Source organism: Apaloderma vittatum, unplaced genomic scaffold (assembly GCF_000703405.1).
Source record: "Apaloderma vittatum isolate BGI_N311 unplaced genomic scaffold, ASM70340v1 scaffold40875, whole genome shotgun sequence".
NCBI classification, from domain to species: domain Eukaryota; kingdom Metazoa; phylum Chordata; class Aves; order Trogoniformes; family Trogonidae; genus Apaloderma; species Apaloderma vittatum.
The window spans coordinates 73,678-92,873 of NW_009716204.1; the positions used below are offsets into that span (position 1 = coordinate 73,678).

The window sequence follows — 19,196 nt, forward strand, 5'->3', positions numbered from 1 at the left end:
CCACCCTCGGGGATTCAGCATCATAACCCCGAGTCCAACCTGCGAAACGACAGAACATCCCTCTATCCGCAACGGCTTAAAATGTGTTTGGGAGTGAAGGAGATAAGCTTGTGTTGCTACAAGGAATGAGGAATTTTATCAGTACTCATTGGAAACTTTCTGATGGTGGTTAAAACTGGTTTTAGAGTGATTCACTGTGCAGAAATACATCCATTTAACTGATTATTTGATCAGAAGTAAAATAAAATCCAAATGTGAGCCTTCAGGGAGTAGAACATTTGTCATTATTGAGAAATGTTTTGATTTCTTTTCCTTTTTTTAAACATTAACTATATTTTAAAAATTCAAATTGGGCTTATTTCTATTACTTTATAAATGTCACTTTGCAGGATATTTCAAAACATTTTTTGTTCTGTTTTGGAAAAAGACAAGATTTCCAAAACATGAAACAACCCACCAGTCAAGAACCAGGCATACCACCTACGCCTGTTTCAGCTTGAAAGTTAGAACTCAAATGGATTTTAACCTGTAACTCAGTAAAGCAAAATACAGGCTGTTCATATCAATAGAAGAAATGTTGTCTTTTAAACAAACAAACACAGCGTTCTACAATAAACTGGCCAAATTCACACACTCGGAACATTTGTAATAGCAGCACAACGTGTTGTGCATTCCAAGGCATCATTATTTTGCAAATTGCACAGGTTTTAAGAAAAGTAAAATTAAGTCCACCCCTGCTTGATATTGTTTTACTAGTTTGCTGATTCACAGTATTTATCCAAGCAGTTAAGATCGCTGAATTGATTTAATATTCTTACCCTATAATTTTACAGTTAGACCACATCCTGCTGTGAAATGACTGGTGCTCATGTTAGTCCAAATGCTGCTGGGGGACTTAGGACAGCACAGGGCCCTTCAACAGCTATATTTTATGGTTACAAGGAGAGAGAAAAAAATATAATTTATCTGGTTGCTGTGGTTAATTCACAGTTTCGCAGCAGAGGTATACTGTTCCCTCCGGGTACATCTACTTGTATTATAGGATATTTCATTCATAGTTTGTCCAATACATTCCTCTAGCTCTGAATCTACCAATCTACGAGAGAGAATCTACTCCAGAGATGTCTGTCTACACTTTTAACACATACTTGTATATATTGAGAATATTATAGAAAATATATAAACCAGCAACAGATCAATAGAAAACATAAAACTAGCAACAGATCAAACAACAACAGGTTAATAAATTGTTTCTTGAAGCTGAAAAGGGGAATAGCAAAAGAATGCATCCATCTCCTTAAATATTCTTTGCTTCTTCAAGGGATTTAATTTCACAAAAAGCATTTGTTTGTCTTTTCAAATACCTATCATAGCTTTAAAAGTGAGAGTTCAAAAATCTTATAGTTGCATGGAAATTTTCTGTAGAATAGCTTACAGAAGACCTAATAGATGAGTAGGAGAAGCCAGCGGTACCTGGCATCCTCTACCTTTGTGCTGGTCAGAAAACTCATACTCCTCATGGCACACTATTTGTCAACACCTACCAATCAGTTCTTAATGGAGCTTAACTAGAATATTTGAATATTTAAAAAATATTTGTTCAAACTTACCCCTTGTAAACTACTACCTTTAATCCCGTTACTGCACAGATAAAATCTTACTCTTTTTTTTTTCAAGACTCCACCATTACAGCAGCACTGGGGAAAACATTTCCAGAAAAAAATACCTGCAATTAATCCATTTAATTAGTTCCACAGAAATAAAACAGAAAGATCAATTGCAGCCGTGCTGCAGATCCCTCCTTGCCTGACCTCAGCTGCCTTTGCCTGCTGCCCTTCACTCTCTCTGTAGAAGACATTTCTGGAAATGTTGGGGAATGCTGTTACATCTCTTAAACAAATTGGCGAGGAGCGTGTCAACAGCAGTTTTTCAACTTGCTGCCGAGACTTTTGCATAAACTTGATGCACTTCAGGGAAGGCCTGTGAGGGCTCATGGGCGAAGCATAGCCTAAATGTCTCAGCGCTCACAAGACTTGTTGTATAACAAATTAAAAATCAAAAAGAATACTTTTTTGTTTGGGAGTTTGCAAGGTGACCAACATGATCTTTTGCATTGTAGTCTTCCACAACTGAAGCAGGTATTCTCCTGTCGTTTGACTTATGATTGCATGCTTGACATTATCTTTTAAAACAAAGGTGATGCAGATCTGGGCTCCCACTGATTTCAATGGCCACATCCATAAAAGTGCCTGCAGAAAAGATGTTCATGCAATTGACTCACGTGATACAAACGTCCCAGGAGCTCAGGGACACGCACAGTTTCAGAGTAAGAGTTCCCATTTAAAGGTACTGTTAAAAATAATCAGAGTCCAGGAGGCACCAGGATTGCCAGTGCTGGGATGGGTGGTTTCGCAGCTCTTTGAGCAATCGCCATTCCTTGACTCCATTGCAAGAACATACTTTCAAATAACAGCCTCTCCAGGGATGTCTAGATTCAGTCACCCTGGGCTCACAGGGTCTTTGCCCTTGGCACTAGGAGTGGCCTCATGCTGGCACTCGGTACTGGTAACAGGGCAGTATCAACACGTGCCATAGAGAACACACAAGGAGGGCAACAAATCACAGCTATACCAATCCTCTCCCCTCTGTTTTGTTTTTCATCTTCAAGTCGTTGTACTCTTAACTCTTCCCTACTTTTAGGCTCCCTGCTGCAGGAGAACAGATGGAACAAAACTCCAAACAGATTTTTTTCCACCAACCTGTGGGTCTCCTGACACAGTTGTCCTCTGCAAGCTGCCTTCGCAGTTTCTTTCTTGCCCATTTATATCTTCCTTTCGCTCCCTCTCCAAAGCCAGAGCCCTCTCTCTCTCCTCCCCCCAATTCTTAGATGTGTTCTTTTAAGGGCTTCACATTAATAATTTTAAATATGATGCGTTTAAGCCATGCCTTCCTAATGCTTTGTTAGGCTTCTAGTCTGTGATTTACAGGACAATTTATCACACTACACCATACCTCCTCTTCTCTCCTGCTTGCATGTGTGTTTTAAAGCTCAGACCGCAGAGCTATGGAGAACAGGCCTTGAAGCTCCCATGCAGGATCAATGACTCCTGTGGTGCTCCTGACCAACGGCTGCCTAATCTTGTTTGGGTACCTAGGAATGACGGAAATTCTACAGACTGCCACCTTCTTGTCTTTCCTATTACGAAACTTTTTCTAATGTCAAATCTGAATTTCTTTCTTGCTGCAATTTAAGACAAAGACTTCTCATCCTCAGCACACTGGGTGCAGAAGACCGTGTATTCCTTGCAGGCCCCTTTGATGTACTAGAGCACTTGCTTCCTCTCTCCACTAACAATCCATCTGGTCTAACCAACTTCCTCACAGAAAAGGTATGCTGCACAAGAACAACCGTAGTCCTTTCTTTTTTACACCTGGAGACACACCAGCCTGCTATAAATCTGGATGTGCTTTTAATTTGCAGAAGAGCTGAGAGAAGGACCCTGCTTCATGAAATTCAGATGAAGGCTGGACATGCATGACATAGGAAGAAGCTGGCTTCAAATACCTGGCAAGAAGTAACTTCCTCTTGCAATTGCATACTCTTGAGAACCCATTTAAGGTGATACAGGTTATTCAGTCACGTAGACTTGAATTTACAAGGGTAAGGTCTGATTTAGCTGATACCAGTTATTCAGGAGTCACTCAATCAACATCAATGGGACTGCTCAGGTTTAAACCTGAAGCAAAACCTAGACTGTGTTATTTCCTTGAAATGGGACATTCCTGGGTCCAAACGTGCTTATTGGCTTTTGATGTCGTCCCTGATGTGGTATAATTAGGATTAAAAGTACTATTTTCTGAGCTTTGTAGATATCCTGATAGTTCTGGAAATCACCACTGATCTGGATTTAAGCTTGGCAAATCCCTCTTCAACCTCTCTCTTTTCTCAAGAAAAAAATTGTTCATTTGTAAAGTGGCAGCTCACTCCCGGCTTCACCAGTGAGGAAATGAATCTTGCAGAGTTCTAGTTTGCAAGAAAAAGTAAAACTACTGTTAATTAAAGAAGAGTAAAAGTAACAGGCATATAATGAGAGAACATGCCCCTTTCCACAGTCTAGCTCTTAACAGATCATCCAGCATGCTTAAAAAGCAACTTTCCATCTGCAAATCTGTCTTTCTCCCTTTTTTTTTGTCTAATGAGCATGAGTTAGGCTGTTCAAAAGCCCAAATGGGCATCTCAGGGCCAATTCGGCAGCAGGGGGCCCGTTACTATAACAACTGACAACTCCTGTGATTTCTGCAAGGCCCTAAAGTAGCCATTTGGGAAATGGTTATTGAGCAAGAAGTTGGGAAGGAAGGCATGGCTGTGTAGGGTCCCAGCCTCCCCTGAGCACAGCTGCGCTTGCCTACCTCAGTCCTTCATGCACAGAGAAAACCCCAGCTCCTCGCCAGTCGTGCAAACAGCTGGGCCGGATCCTTGTCAGCTCCCTGCAAGAGAAGAGAAAAGCCTACGAGCCGACAACGGGAGGAACAGCAGTGGCACGTTATGATTTGGAGTTAGTGGATCTCCTTGTGGGCTCTCCCTGCCTGGCCCCAGGCTGTGTGTTGCCAGATGAAAGAGCACGGATGCTGTCAGAGAAGTTTTCGTATTGATTTTTCTTGTAATGGAAGAATGACGAGCACTCAAAGAACGATACCAACAGCTAGAACGAGCAACCGGCAGCTGCCCTAAGCTTCAGGCTTGAAAGCAAGCTGCCTGCCGGCGGCACAAAGGATGGGTTTGGTTCCCCACACACAGTAAGAGGGAGCTGATCACAGGCCTGCTCCCCTTTAATGAAAATGAGCAGTGCTTTGAGATACAGCACACAAAAGAGTCCAATATTTCAGTACCTTTACCTCCAGCACCGGCAAAATCAAATACAACCTGGATCTTCTGCTATAAATACTGAAATGCTTTTCCTGCGTGGTGTGGATTGAGGCAGGGAGATCAGAGGGCTCCAAATCAGGCTGGGCTGCATCAGGCAGTGATGTGCCCTGTCCCCATCCCCTTGAGGCTGTTTGTCACCAAACAAGACTCCGTGTGGCCATTCCCAGACAAAAATGCATTCCCTGTTTGGTACAAGCAGGGCACCTCTGGTCACTAAAATGAGATGGAAGCTGCAAGAAGTTTCAGGCACTCACCTCCACGTTTCCTGCCATCTCCCTGTGGCGTTGCCTGTCTCTCAGCTTAGGAAATCTCTTGCCCTTGTCGGCTAACTCTTCCCACTGCCCGTGATGCCACAAGTTGCACCCTGGGGCACTGCCAGCCCCAAGCTGGGCGCAAGTGCCTGGACATGGTCCTCAGGCATCACTGGGAGCAGCACCAGTGTGAGCATCCCTATCCCTCCTGCTCATCCCTGCCTCATACTGGTCCCTTGGTTCTGCTGGTACAACTCTGTCCGGTATCTACATCAGCGATCTGGTTTAAATCAGGACACAAAAAAGCCCTCTCTCTTTTTTTTTTTTTAAAACATGGATTATTTCTCAATCCCGCTCCTCACATGGCTGTACAAACATTTGCACTGGTATCACAGAGGGCAGAACAAGGGCAGGAATGGGGGGAGGCTGCTAGAACCACGTTGCTGAAATAAACACTCACGCAACTGCACCTGAGGCATTCTTAAAATCAACACAAAAGCTCTCAGAAAGTGTTACCACCAAGCATCCTCCATGAGTGAGAAAATGAGCAGAATTGCGAATATTTTAGTGTAAGCTGAAAGCAGCTTTTATCACTGTAAGCAAGCAACTTCACAATGGTCTGTAAATTTGCAATGTTCCTTTTCCAATCAGTACAGTAGATGAACAACACATTGTGTACTCATAAAATAAAACCTAAAGATAGGTTCAAAAACCATTTTCAGCACTTTTTACAACCTGCTACAGGCAGGAGTTCTTATTTTTTTCTCCCAATGAAGTTTTAACACTAACTTAGCAATGGAGCTGTGCAACTTCCCCAGAATTTAACACCGACAGGCAGTTTTTCAAGGTATGGTTATTAGACACACTAACTACAACAGTTCTTGGTGTTCCGTTGCAGCTTTGAGTTCGGTATTACAAACCAATTTACAAATATGACTGACCAACCTTCTTCAGTGCTACTTTATCAGTGACAGAACTCATATACTGAAATACTGAACACCTGAGCTTGTTTGCAGTGAGGTGTCTGCCACCGAGTTCAACAGTAATACTGTCAAACCATAAGTGATTTGGCCTTGAGTGACACAGAAAATCAATGATCGAGTCAGAAAAAGAACCAACATCTCCTGGTGCTCAGTGTTATTTCTTCTGCACAGGAAGGCACTACCAGAGAAGCACAAGGCTCTGCCACAGGATCCATCCCAAAGATTCTGCTCCAATTCAACAGGATGCTTAACAAAAACCTCAGAAAATTCTTCCTGTCTAATAAATTCTGTGGGGTTTTGCCTAAGGAAAATTAAAGGCATCTTTTCCCCAAGCTGTCTCATATACACACATGACTATAAACAAGCAATGCAAGCTTGCTTGCTCTTTCAAAGGCAGCAGCTGTGTTGTTCCAAAAATCCCTCCTGAATGTAAACATATTAGCACTGTATAAACAGCTTGATTTAATAAGAAACGCAATACAATATTCCTGCTTTGTCTTTGGGATCACAATGTTGATGGCGGCAATAATTCAGAGGTGAATTACGGTATCTGTTTGAAAGAAAGAAAAAGAAAACTCTCCGGCTATAGTTGTGAATTAATTTCTTCCTCTTAGCTGAAAATGAGAAATGGCTATAATTTAGTTCCCATTTAAAAGTTGCTGTTGGCTAAACTCTAAAATCTTAATTGCTTCTTAATATTCTGTTCTTATTTTTCCCTTTGAAACTATAGTCTATAGCATTGTAGCATTTAGATTAAAAATCAGAATGGAAAACAAACAGTGGAGGGTCACCAGTCACTCCTAAAATATATTTTTTTTTCTTAAAATGACAGAACTGAATGTGTATCAAAGTATTTTAGTTGATTTCCCAGCTCTAGTCACCCTCCTACACCTCTGCGAAAAAGAAAGTGGCACTGACCCTGGGTTTCCCTTAAAGTGTCAATACTCAGGACTTGTTCAATTTGCAACAGAATATAGTGGAAGTGCTAGAAAAGACATGTTTTCAGCCATATTATGACTCAGTATGCTATAGGAACTCATCTTGTTGCAAAAAAACCTGAAGTCACACTCAATCCCTAAATAGTTTGGAGGTCACTACCAAACACACTCTGCAATTCTTAGAACTTGTAGAAAAGGCTGTGAGAATAACAGTGGCAAAGACTGCAGACAACCCAAGTCAAATTTTAAACTGACCTTGAAGAACTGCAGAAGGATGTCATGATACTGAGCCTGGGTATAAAATCACAGATGCAAAACAAATGCCCAGAATGCAAAAGTAATGTGCTTGGGAAACTGCATCTCATGATGCACATGTTTTAACAGGCTCTGGATGAGCTACTTCTCAGAAATACTCGGTGGTTGTTCCTGGGAACCAGTATGAAAAGTACAAAAGGAATGAACGCAGAAAAAGATATACCACTGTGCTGCCACAGAAGCAAATGGTGAGGCTACATGTTGGGTAAAACAAGGATCTGGTCTCCTCACCTTTTCTGTCTGCTAAGACACAAATTCTTGACTTGATGCTAAAAGAAATCAGCGTCAGGCACTAGAGGTCCTGGGAGCAAGTCTCCTTCATCATGCCCATGACAGGATCAGCCAGGCCAGCTTTTCCTCAAGAGGAATCAAACACGCACAGAACCAAACTTAAATCAGAACCATCACTGTGCCTCCTGCCCAGGAAGCCCAACTGCCAAGCAGCCCCAGCAGACATTGTGGCTCCTGGTCATCCCGCGACACTGCTCTCCTCATTGTTCCTCAATAAAAGGCAGCGCAATTTTTGCAGCTTCATTATGCTGACCTAGTTTATTTTCCACTCTACCAACTTAAAATCACACAGCCCTCTTTGCACAGTAGTGCCATTAAAAGTACTGAATTCAAGAAACTCCAGTAGAAAGGTAATTCGGAGCTGCTGCTTGCCTGCAAGTTCCCATCCCTTTTCATTACTGAGATGGCCATCAAGCTAAAAAGATGGAAGTGACCCTTTCTCTTCAACGTCAGTCATATTCTTTCGCCATTCGTCCAGGATCCACACAGAAAAGGAACTGAGAACAGCAAATTACCTCTGCAAATAAGGGAGCCTCATTCAGAAAGGCACAGATCATTTCCAAATATATTCAATTACAAGAAATCTCTTAATGAACACAGCATGGAAGCTCAGCAGATAAAGAGAGAAAAAGCTTCATCAAACAATGACTGTTTCCTATCACTCTCCTTATCAAATAAAGGGAACAGAAAATGAAGCTTCCTTAAAACAAGACATCATCGCAAAACTTATTTCGTTGTTATATCAGGGAACGAGTAACAAAGGATAAGAACAGAGATTAACGCTTTGCCAAACCTCCACAATCAACTTTCCTAACTCCCTATTTTGGTCCCTGGATAACAGGGCATCGATGCAACGCAAACAAGCAGAAAGCTTCTCTCTGCTTCATTGTTCTACTTATGTCACCTCTGGTCTCAAATCATCTAATCCCACAAATGCTCAAAACCACAAAAGTGAAAATATCATTTGTTTCACCCTCAGATGTATTGCCAAAGGGTAACTATGTCTCTTCTGCATTTTCTAGCTCTCTGGGTTTTGTTTTATAATGCTTTTTCTCACACCAAAACAAAGGACTGCTGTGCAAGGAAAGACCCCTTGGTCCAGCACGCCTGTCCCCTTGAGGGTTATGCTTTCATAACAAGTGTTTCTCTGCTGTGCACTTCAATACCACGTTTCCCGTACTGAAAAAATCTGTCTCAAACTCGTTTCCATGCCATTTGCTTTGATGGTGTTATTTAGCAAATTATTCCATATGTTGCTCATTACATTTTAAGCTAAGTATTTCTTCCTGAAAACCCAGATCACTGTTCCTTTCAAACTTATAAATCAGACTGCAGTGTTCCAGGATCTGTTTTTTCCTTACTTTAAAACACTCACAGAGATAAACATTTTATTTTTCCTAAGGAAAGGTAATCACACTGAAAAGGGCATACAAAATGCTGTGTTGCCACTTCGATGACATGGTCTGCACAAAGTGAAATGTTACTGTGAATGATTTGTGTCCTAGTTGCTTGTTGATTTATCCTAAAACACGTTTACTTTTTTTATACACTCTCTGTATTTGGTAAAAAAAATCCTCAGAACTATGAAGGCAGAACCAGGAGATTATTTTCAAGCTAGTACACATGCGCTCTCAAGCTTGTTTATTGCTTCTCGATTTGTTGCTTTATATTTATCAAAAAACTTTGCAACATGGCATAATTTTCATGTCTATATTAATTTTTAATTGCCACCTTTTTTTTTTAGTATCAATTATATACAAAAAATTGATCCACTGCTATCAAGGGTACTAATGAAAATGCTCGTAATTTCACCAAAGCCACTGATTAATGTTAACTACTCATCCATATTATGGAGAGTAGATACGAAACAATTACTGTCCATATGCAGAAGAATAAATACTACTGGAAAAGTAATTTGGTTTCAGCTAAAGTCTTTGTTCATGTATCTTCCCTGATTTATGTGTGTGTTTCTTATTACAAAGCAAATAAAAATTTTATGAGGTGGATGGTTAGGGATTTTGAAGATAAAAGTATTTAACTTTCATTAACATATCTTAATTTTAGGCTCAAGTAACATTACCATCTACAACAGAAACTAGTATTTATCAAAAACTAGTCTTTAACTATCGGTCACTAAGCCAGTACTTTCCAGCTTTCACATCTTCTCAGCGATGCTATTGTTACTCTTTGAGCGAACGGAACACTAATTTTGCAATTATTTCTCTCAATCCATTAGTGAAATTGCAGAAAATGGAAATGTTTTCCAAACAATGAAAGGTACCAACATTCTTCTTGATAACAGCTGTTAGCATTTAATTTCAGAATTTCAGAGCGGTTGGTACCAGTGCAACATATATATGACCAATCCCTCACTACAGTGTTTTAGGATATACCATATCCTTCAAGCGCTTGCCTAGTGTGAATGTGACCAAGTTTAGTCCTTCAAATGAAGAAAATATGTATTGAAGGACACAACACTACAATGAGATCTTCAGAACCCTTCCAATTTCAGCTTTTGTGCATTCTTCACTGCAATTTTATTCATTGTCTTACTGCAATGATGTTAATTACTTGCAAATGTTAATAGAAATTATTTTCACAAGACTATTGTAATCTATTTACTAATATTCTTTCAAACATTCCCAGCCTCAAGAATCTGGCCAATTAATTGTCAGCAAAATGGGTGTACTGAAAAGTAGCTCAGAAGTTTTTTAACTGATTCTGCAAATATAATGATCAATGGACTTCTAATTTCTCACTGAAGCTACTTTTCTGTGCCCCTATTTAAGCAGATTTTGAAATAAGCCCTGAATACCTTCTGTGAGGTTAATTTCCATCACCAGACACCAGGGTTCTGGCACAAGAAGGTGCTGTAGGTTTTAATTTACTCTAAATCAAAGGGAGATGGACTTGTTGATGCTAACCCTAGTCTCTACCACTGAATCAACACCCACTGGTGTAAAAGACCGTATCTCTTTGTAAGAGGCAATCTTCACTTTCGAGACCTTGCAGGCTGTACTTCTGAACACTTCATCAATGCCAAAGAACTCCTACTCAGAGCACTCCTATGTAACGTGAAACACACTTATCCCCCTTTCTTGAAGTCAATAGAAGAAAAGAACTGCTTAAGATCACACAGGATGTCTGTGGCAAAACCACCCTTTCCTGAACGTCAAGATAAAGATACATTTTTACAGCTGTATTAGAGTAACTAATTGTGAAAATATTTGTTGGCATTACAGCTAGCTTTACCCATGTTAGAGCTCTAGCAAGCTGATTTTCATGACACAAACTCCCAATATTTAAGGCAGCCAAACAGCTAACTGACAGAGCTATTCTAGCATCCATTTAGCTAATGCATCTATCGCTGTAAAAAACTAGTAAAATAAAAATCACAGACCAAATTAAAAAACACCACCTGAAATGTGTTTTAAATCATAATCAGTTTCAATCAAAAGGAAAGAGGCTCACCTCCAGTAGACAAGCACAGCGATGAGAAGAATGAGGCACACGAAGGTCAGTGCTGAGACCACAATAAGCGGGATGATCCATTCCATCTTACCAGGAGAAGGTCTGGTGGCCATGCTGGAGCTGTTCTTGTCAGCTGTGTAAACACATAACAAACACCATCACTAAATGGCAAGAGAATAACTGTACGTAAAAAACGTGTAAGCAGAACAAATAGCTTGTCCGTTTTACATGGTAGGAGTAAACAGAGCAAAGATCTAACTGCAGGGTGGGACTCCATTTGTCTTTAGTCTGAGACACGAGAGCACAAAAGTATGGTGTTTATTGCCACATATGGCTTGGATTTTACTACTGCCTGTAATTACAGTCTCATAGACAATTTTCGGACTCTATCATGCAAGCACCTATTATCAGACGTGGAGTACCCCACTGAGTCATTTCACCACGGTAACAAAGTAAATGCTTTGCTCGGTCATCAGTGTGTGTAGATAAATGCACTCTGTTTCTCAACGCTACAGGACAGCCCTGTTTGCAATGCTCAGTGTAATACTTTGCTTCAGAAATAAATTTCTTGGTAACTATCTTAAAATAAAAAATCCTCAACATGTTGGGTGTCATGTCACATCATTTGCAGAATTGTCACAATCTGGTGAGTTACTGCATACGAAAGCACTTTTTAGCATATGGATTGTCAAGATGGATGGATGAATGAATGGATAGGATGTGTTGTAACTGACAGAAGAAATCATTATGCCACAGCTTTTGTACAAAATTAAAGTTGGTCAATATCCTGAGATCTGGCCAAGTAACTCCATCTCACTTTTCACATGGCATCTTGTTAAAATTACTGTATCATACATAAGACAAATATCTAGAAGTTCTGCAAGTACTGGAACCAATAAGCATAGACAATGTATTAACGTATTTAAAAAAAAAAAAATCTATAATTTGTGGAGACTTGAGGAATAAATTGTTTTAGACACAATGACAAAAGAAAAATACAGAAATGGCTTCTGTATCTTATTCATGTTTTTTAACAAACACCCGGTAGTTGATCAATACCTGTCAACAGGACGTAATGGGAAAGGATTAGTGTAAACAGCTTCAGATTTCAATAAGGACGGAAACATATGCACTTGGCTTTTACTTTTTAGCTACATGAGTCTTTCCTTACCAATGTGCTTCCTTGCTCTCGTTCAGTATTGTATTATCATATCTTCTGAAACTGCTGCAAATCCTACCAGAAGAACCTAATTGCCTTTTCACCATAGGCAGGCAAAACATAGATAATTGGAAGTCACCAGATGTCACATAATATGAAGTCATACTCTATTTTAATAGCATTTAGATTATACTCCTCCATAGGCAGGAGTAAAATTCAACTAACACGGAAGTAAAGGTTAATTGTAAATGCTTTTGCCTGACTGCTGAAAACAGAGCAAGGCTGCAGGCTGCTGCAAGCCCAGCAAGAAATCTTTCTAGTGGTAAGAATGAGGCTGATGGAGGTAATGCCCTTTAGCGAGCAGCCTAAATGAGGTGCTAATCAGAGGGATGTTTTGGGGAAGTGAACGTGCACTGAGTATAGAACTGATCAAAAAGAGAGACGAGTAGCCAGTTGTCTCCAACTTCAGTAAGAAAGGCCACCGAGGCTACCAGCAGTGCCACTGCGCAGAACAGGCACACAGCGTTGTACCTGGAGCACGTGGTGAGCTTTTGTGTTTGCAGCATACTAATAACACACAACATACTGCTTTTAAGACAGGTCTTTGATTTCCTTGACTAACAAAGAATAAGGAAAAGAGCAACCCCCAAATTAGAGCAAAGGCTTATTCTCTGTATCTGCCAAACTTGCAAAAACTGTAAGCCCTGAGGCATTGTTTTTTATCGGTGCATTTCAAGTCATTTAATAGCATGAAAAAATAAAGCCTGTGAGGTAAGTGTAACTAATCAGAATGTAAAAGGGACCAAGCAAAAAAACCACGCAACGTAATAAAACTTCGTAGGAGAGGCAAATAGTCCCACTACCTTAAATCCATTAGAGTGTTGCTTCATTTCTCTCCAAGGACAGTATTCTGTTTAGTTTCACCTCCACATATTTCAACACAAAAACATATGTTTCTGTTTGCATGGGAAGAAAATTAAATTCCGTTGCAAGCACAGCATGGGCTGGAGTCCCAATGCACAGTGCTCACGATGCTCCTCTTACTCAGCCTACTGGGGAGAACACACCTATCTGACCCTGTCAGCTCCCTGTGCCACAGCTGCGAGGATAAGAAAGTGTTCAGTATGCCGAGTGCCAGAACTGGAAATGCCATTCCTGCATGCTGATGGCTGGCCCTGCAACTCCAGTTGGGAATGCACAAGCAGTGACGTGCTTCAGAAAAAAAGAGACCTTCCCAGTGCTGGCTTTGAGGAAAAAGTCTGAGGTGTTTTCCACTGCTTAAGTGTTGAGAGAGCTTAAACAAACCAATGCCAATAAAAATTGTACTAGACTGACAGCTGGGGCCAGAAGTACAGCAGTACAGCTGGGTTTTGAGTGTCATGGCAGAAGAGTCAAAGAAAAGGCAGCACACTGGGTAACTTGGAAAAAGAGTTGAAGAAAACACAGACAAAAAAGGCAGATCTGGGCCCTTACAGCTTCTTGTTCCACTACATAACGAAGTATTACAAAATAAAAAATAGCATTTCACTCTTTTCCAAAGCAAAAATGTTGAGCCTTGGTAGTGTCAACAGCATATCCTTGTAACGGTGCCCACCATACGCTGTATTTTTGGGGAAAAAAAAAGGCGCTTAAAAAATGGACCAGAAACTCCATTTTTGCTAAGAAATGTAAACAGTTTCCAGTGGCATATGCCTCCGTTGAATTAATTCAGTTTGCCTTTTACTGGCTTGGAATTCATCCCAGTAGGAAGGAATAAAAATTATTACAGCCTATCTGTTTCAGGAGGTCCCACACGATACGAGCCTTGGTGCTGCTAAATCCACTCCCGCGTCTGGAAAAATCCATCACTCCCATGAACAACCCATTCAGCAGTTCCACCCAGGGCCGGATGGATGAGGCCCTGGCACCATTGGAGGGCGTTAGGCAGTGAGGGAGGCTTTGGCAGTGCAACATTTGCACAAAGGTCAAGGCAAGAAAGAGGCTTTCTACAATTTGTGCAATATACTGGTTTTCCACGTATTCTTGGTAATTGGTTCCTGATAATAGAAACATGTTTATTTCCCTTAAGTAACACTGCTTGCTATAATAAGCAACCATAGCTGCAATATATGACCTGTCTACCTTTATCATCCCTTGCCCTTGCACAAACCACCAGGACAAAGTTCTGTTTGTTGTACTGGTAGAGATTCCGTTAACTGCGACAACACGACTGTCCTGCAGGGCAAAAGAACCCCCCGGCTGCCGAACTGCCTCAGACCGCCAGTCTCTTGAAAGAATGGCACCTGATCATCTTTCCTTAAGTAAATGAAGCTATGGACTTATACAAAAGGTATCAATTAATTCTGGAAACTAGTATTGGCTGTATTACTGAACTACGAAAAGGCCAAAGCGTATGCTTTTAAAAAGAGCATTGCCTTTGATACAAGGTCATGTCATTGTGCATGTATTTTCTCCCTCTTTATTTAACAGCATTAAGCTTCACAGGCTGTGCACAACTAAGCATGGCTTTCCACTGTTTTGCAAACAGATGCCAATCATATTTAATCCTGATGTCAGATACCTGAAATTCATACTGTTTGCAAACATCAAACAATTCAATCCTTTTATTTTCAAGCCATTCCACTGTTTGCTCCTGTGAGCTGCCATGCAAAATGGCTCAAGTGCCATATGAAAATACAGCTTAATAATCCTTGCCACGTATGGAGGAAGAAAGAATTACACAGATGTTTAATTATCTTAATGAGGTTATCCCCAAAAGGCTTTTGTAACCTCAGACCTGGCAAAGACTGTTCTAAAATCCAAAATTCAGTCTCTGCTAAAAGCATGCGCCAGGCTTGAAATCTAACCCTGCACACATCATGATCTCCCTCCAAAGCCCCCTCATCGGGGAAACCTGCTCTGCTCACAACAGCCCATTCCTTACCTCCTGTCAAACACAGTTTAACTGCCAGCATAACAAACCAAAATTCTGTGAGATAATATCTGTTCTAGCCTGATTAAACAAAATCATGCTGGGTTTTGGATTTTTGTGTGGTTTTTTTTCCCCCCTCACTCTTTTTTTTTATTTGGTAGAGCATCATTCTAATTGCTGTTTTTCTAATTTTCAGGTTTCAGAGTCATGGACAATGCTGAGCAGCTGCGTGTGTAACAGTAGCAGATCAAAGGTACAATTAGTCTAATGTGGGCACCAAAACAGAGAAAAAGATGATCAGGAAAATGAAAGAGGAGAATGCAAGCAAGCATTCAGTGACAGAAGAAAATCATTAGCGTTGGCCGATACCACCACACGAGAAGAGGCCGATGCCATTTGGAAAATAATGACATGGCCTCAGGAGAGGTGTGTGTGTATGTGCTTGTGAAATAAGCACTAAAAGAAAATGAGCCCTGCTCTACTAATTGGCCTCGCACTTTCCCCCTAATTTCTCATGTGTTCCCTGCTCTCCTCTAATCATCCACACTCCTGAGTACTTCCTCATTCAGTTATCTCCTCACAACTGCTAATTTGATGCAATATAATTAATTTTACAAGTGTACATTGTTATGAAACAATTTTCTACTCTTTAAAATTCTTAAACTTTCTATTCACAAAAGCATTTTTGAAACCTTGACAGCTTTTCAACAAGTGTTCTCCTTGGAGAAGAGATGCATCTGAAAAAGTTTCTGCTCTCAGTGGGACACCGTAAGCTGCAAGGGTTCTTTCTGCTCATTTTGGAAGAAGCCTTTACGCTCTTTAACTGGAATGCTTTCAGATATATGCAATGACCTCTTGGCTTTGCTGGTCATCCTTACTTCAGGCTTACCTTGTTATTTATAGGAAGAGGCTTATGTGTGGAGTTTCACTGAACTCAACTCCTTGCATGAGCTAGGTCAGGTCTATCTGTACAAATTTCCATGTTACTGTTGGAAACAATAAAACTGAAGCATCTAGGCTTGGGCTTTGTGCTAGTGTTTGGTTGATGGGCCAGTTCACCAGCTGTGAGTCTTGCTGCCCTGTGTCTTTGGCAACCTAGATGCAGCCTGGAGGAAAGCTCCTTCTCTTGCATTCCTAAGAGTCTTCTGAAAGGGGCAGCTCTGCCAACTGGCCAGATAGGCCTTACTCAGGAACATCTGGTAAAGTATTTGAGCAAATTCCAGGTTAGGTAGACCTCAGCTATCCACTGCAGAAGCCTGGTGAAACAAGATGCAAAGAAAAGAAGGACTTGCCTGAAGACACTTTGAAAGACAAGGTCCTCACACCTGGTACAAAGAGATTCAGACTGAAAGCCCCTGTCCCAAAGCAATAAAGAAACATCTCAAAATGTTCTCAAGAGTTGAAAAAACACTACCCCCTCCCAGTGTGTGGACAGAGGGTCACTAGGTTTGTGACCAGTCTTTGGCAGCATCACTCCAAGACTCCAAGTGAGCAGAGCTCTTAAAAGAGGCTGTCTAGTAGGAGGCAAAGCTGTTTTGAACTACTTTCAGTGAGAGTCCTTTGCATGCTAAAAAGAGTCAGAAATTACTACAGACTAAGGGGATACAATTCACAATAACCAAGAAGTACTTCTCAGCAATATTAACAGTATTGCTCCATCTCACTGATATTCATCTTCTTCATCTTAACTTCACCATGGAATAATAAACAATCTAATAACAATCTCTTTGTCATGAGCTAAGAAACAAGACCAGCTACCCTTCTTTCCTCCAATTTATTAGGCTGAGAACAAGCCTTGTGGCCTTTTCTGTGTGGTATTTAAGGAACATTGTACTTGGACCATCCATGAAACTGGCACATGAGAAAAAGGGAAGCAGAAGGCACGAAGAACTGAAGACAACTATTTCAGAGGCAGATTTATCCATGCAGACTCAGGTTTGAACCTAAATGGTGCTGAGTGTTTACTCCCAACATTGCAAAGCACAGCTAGGACAAATTCCCTCCTTCCTGCTAAAAAGGTGATTACGGGCAAGTAACACGTTGAAAGCTGCCTGATGGGCATCTCAGACCATATTCAGTGGGAGCACAGGGCTTTGAAGATTTCCAGCTGAGGAGTAAGAAAAGTGCAGTGTATTCTAAAGAGTCAGCACAACCTGCTGCAGGTTTCGTGGTTTCCTTATTGTTAATCTGTTCTCTCACAGAACAGTTATGATTCACGGCATTAGTGTCAGGTCAGCATTTCTGTAACAAATGTTATAAAAACGGGATTTAGCTTTGTTTTTTAAATTGGTTCTGAGCTATAACTAAGTGTCCAATGTCTGCATTTTTATGTTTATAAATGTAAGGAAAAATAAATATGTAAAGCTTTTTCACAGTAACTCTACAGCAGCTTCGATGGAAAAACAAAATTACAAAACAGTCTCTAGATTAGCAAAATAAATAACAACAGTAAAAAAAAAAAGTGCACTGTCTTGTAAATACTGTGGTAATACACATAAACACTCAGATAAACTCGTTTCCGGATCTGAATCTCAGTCCTCACTCTGCAAATAAATCCATACGCATGTACTCCATTTGCTCCTTGCAGTTATAAAATCTGCTTTTCTCACCAGTGCCTGGAGCTCCCCAAGTAGAACCACATGCACATGCACTAGATTTTCTGCACAGCGAGCTGGGAGCACTGTGAGATACCTGTTTGCATAGGCCTGTGCAGCAAATCCCAACCACACAGGGCTTGGTTCACGTGCAGATCACCTGGGCGTGCTTCCAAAAAGTTGTATTTGCTGTGTAGGTACTATGGAGTTGATACATACATCCAGAGTTAGCACATACAGGAGCACTGGGAATACTCTACACATTGCCAAAATATATGAACTCTGCCTGGCTCAGATTTTGTTTCTTGCACAGTAAAAAAAAGAAGGTAACCCTAGTGCAAAAGGTGCCTTGTCTTAGAAGACCAATGCATGTAAGTTTTGTGGTGAGAAATAAACCAGTGATGATCCTGTATTTCAGGGAATAGCTCAAAGCCCAATCAGGGAGAATCCTGCAGATAAACTAAATTAGCTTACAGCATATATAGCAACCTTCCCATGAAACACCAGCTCGGCACAGCAACCGCTCCTCCAAATTAATTTCACAGTTACAGTTCACTGCGTTCCCCTCTCATTTTTTTCAAAACCCGAAATGCAGCATGTTGGGGGGTTAACACTTTTCCAAATTTACTCTTCTAGTAAGCTACAAGGACCCAATAAAATAAAAGGATGATCCTTCCTCCTCTACTTCCCCCAATAACAATTTGTGGGCCAGGACTTGTGATGACCTGTCCACTGGCTGAAGGGAGGCACCACAAAAATGTTGTATCTACTGGAAATCACTAAGGAATTCGAATTGTGTCACTTTCCAACAGTAATCTGCTGGTAAAAGCAACTTCCCTGGAGGTCACTCACCTGGGTTAACGGTGATAAATTTGTTATCTGAGGGGTATTCCTCTGGAAACCTGTCTGCCTTCGGAGGTTTTCTTGTTGTCTCTGGTCTTCTTGGAATCTTTCCCAGGTACAGTTCGTTGGTGAACGCTGGTGGCACTTGGGTGGAAGGAAGCGGCTGGGGCTGAACGTCTTCTTCGGCAAAGCTCTCTTCTTTGGGACCTCCAGCCGTGGGGACAGCATTTTGGTTTGGCTCTTCACCCGATATGGTTTTATTTCCTTCCTCCTCGGCAGTCTGGTTGGGGGAAGCTGTGGCCATGCTGAGCTCCGTGCTATTGCGCTCCTCCGTGGCCGCTGTCGCCCGGCTTTTCTCCTTCTTCTCGGCCTCTTTTTCTTCCTCCTCCTCATGCTCCCGCTCCCCATCCTCGCTTTCACTCTTTTCATCCTTCTCCCCCTCCTCGGCTCCCTCGCCGTCCTTTGTCAGTGCCGAGTCCCGCTCTGGCCCCGGGGAGGCGGCGGCAGCGGCCT

The 19,196-nt window shown here is 41.2% G+C and overlaps 1 protein-coding gene across 1 annotated transcript in view; it reads right to left on the bottom strand.

Annotated features, from left to right (window-relative positions):
- Nucleotides 1-19,196, bottom strand: part of PTPRG (protein tyrosine phosphatase, receptor type, G) — a gene marked incomplete at its 5' end in the record, with an annotated part of 75,136 nt that overhangs the window by 55,679 nt on the left and 261 nt on the right. Inside the window, 2 exons of the mRNA XM_009869430.1 lie at nt 11,177-11,309; nt 18,693-19,194. Of these exons, the coding sequence (XP_009867732.1) occupies nt 11,177-11,309; nt 18,693-19,194 (635 nt within the window). The remainder of the gene's footprint in view (nt 1-11,176; nt 11,310-18,692; nt 19,195-19,196) is intronic.